This window comes from Sinocyclocheilus anshuiensis, unplaced genomic scaffold (assembly GCF_001515605.1).
Source record: "Sinocyclocheilus anshuiensis isolate Anshui unplaced genomic scaffold, SAMN03320099.WGS_v1.1 scaffold997, whole genome shotgun sequence".
Classification (NCBI taxonomy): domain Eukaryota; kingdom Metazoa; phylum Chordata; class Actinopteri; order Cypriniformes; family Cyprinidae; genus Sinocyclocheilus; species Sinocyclocheilus anshuiensis.
The window spans coordinates 3783701-3784853 of NW_015555715.1; the positions used below are offsets into that span (position 1 = coordinate 3783701).

At 32.8% G+C, this 1153-nt stretch overlaps 1 protein-coding gene across 2 annotated transcripts in view; it reads right to left on the reverse strand.

The window, feature by feature from the left end:
* The window catches only part of LOC107672326 (fanconi-associated nuclease 1-like), a 9613-nt gene that overhangs the window by 4459 nt on the left and 4001 nt on the right, over positions 1-1153 (reverse strand). For both annotated transcript variants that reach the window (XM_016465473.1, XM_016465474.1), the window contains exon 5: positions 133-366. In XM_016465473.1, coding sequence (XP_016320959.1) covers positions 133-366 — 234 coding nt within the window. The remainder of the gene's footprint in view (positions 1-132; positions 367-1153) is intronic.

A 1153-nucleotide genomic window follows, 5' to 3' on the forward strand; every position in this document is an offset into this window, starting at 1 on the left:
TATATAAAATTTTCTTTTCTTCTATTTTTGAAGTGAAATGTGACCTGAGCATTTTTTTAAAGATGTTTTGATTAACTATACACCTTTTGTCACCTGAGCAAAGTATGATTATAAAATAAATATAAAACTGACCTGATGAGGTCATCCCTGTCCTCAAACAGTCTGGCTGAGCGATGTACTGTATACTCTGGGAAAGCTAGACGGCCAGAATTGACAAGCAGAATGGTGTAGAGCTGCCCCTGACCTCCAGCGGCCATCTCCTCCTCCTCCAAAGTGTCTGTGAGGGAGAACAGGAGCAGGACACGGGAGAACACGGCACGTGATCTGCGGCACAGACGCACACAGGAACCTGCAGCCTGCTTGGCCCTGAAAAAGACAAGCTTGGGTGTATAATTCACGTACATTACTCATCACAGGACGTTTTTTAAATGTCTCTCATGGCTGAATTTATTTGATCAAAAATACAGTAATAACAGTAATATTATGAAATATTTTTACAATGTAAAATAACTTTTCAATTTTAATATATTTAAAAAATTTAATTTATTCCTATCATGGCAAAGTTGAATTTTCAGCAGCCATTACTCCAGTCTTCAGTGTCACATGATCCTTCAGAAATCACTTTTCCACTTGGAAATTTTACATATATATTTTAAAATGTAATTTAGTATCACACGACCGTTTAGAAATCATTATAATATATTGATTTGTTGCTCAATACATGTAATTTTTTATTCAACGGGCTTCCATAGAAAACAGTTGCTGCTTAATATTTTTGTGGATCAGTTTTTTTCTCCTTTTTCTCCTAGAAAATGTATTTGAAATAGAAATCTTTTGTGACATGGTAAAAGCTGTTACTGTCACTTTTGCTCAACTCATATGCATCCTTGCTGAATAAAAGCATAAAAAAAATGTACTGACCCCAAACTTTTGAACATTAAAGTAGAATAAAACATAAAAAAATGAAAAATGTAATACTAAATTATAAAAATAAAATTATACATTGATACTTAAGACATTTAAAATTATAAAATATAAAAGTATATATTTAAATTCATAAAAATCTATAGTTTGTTGTGTTGGAGCCAGTAAAATGTAGGCAGGGCAAGTGAAGGCTGTGAATATGGTTTATCCAATCCAAATTCAGAGTATG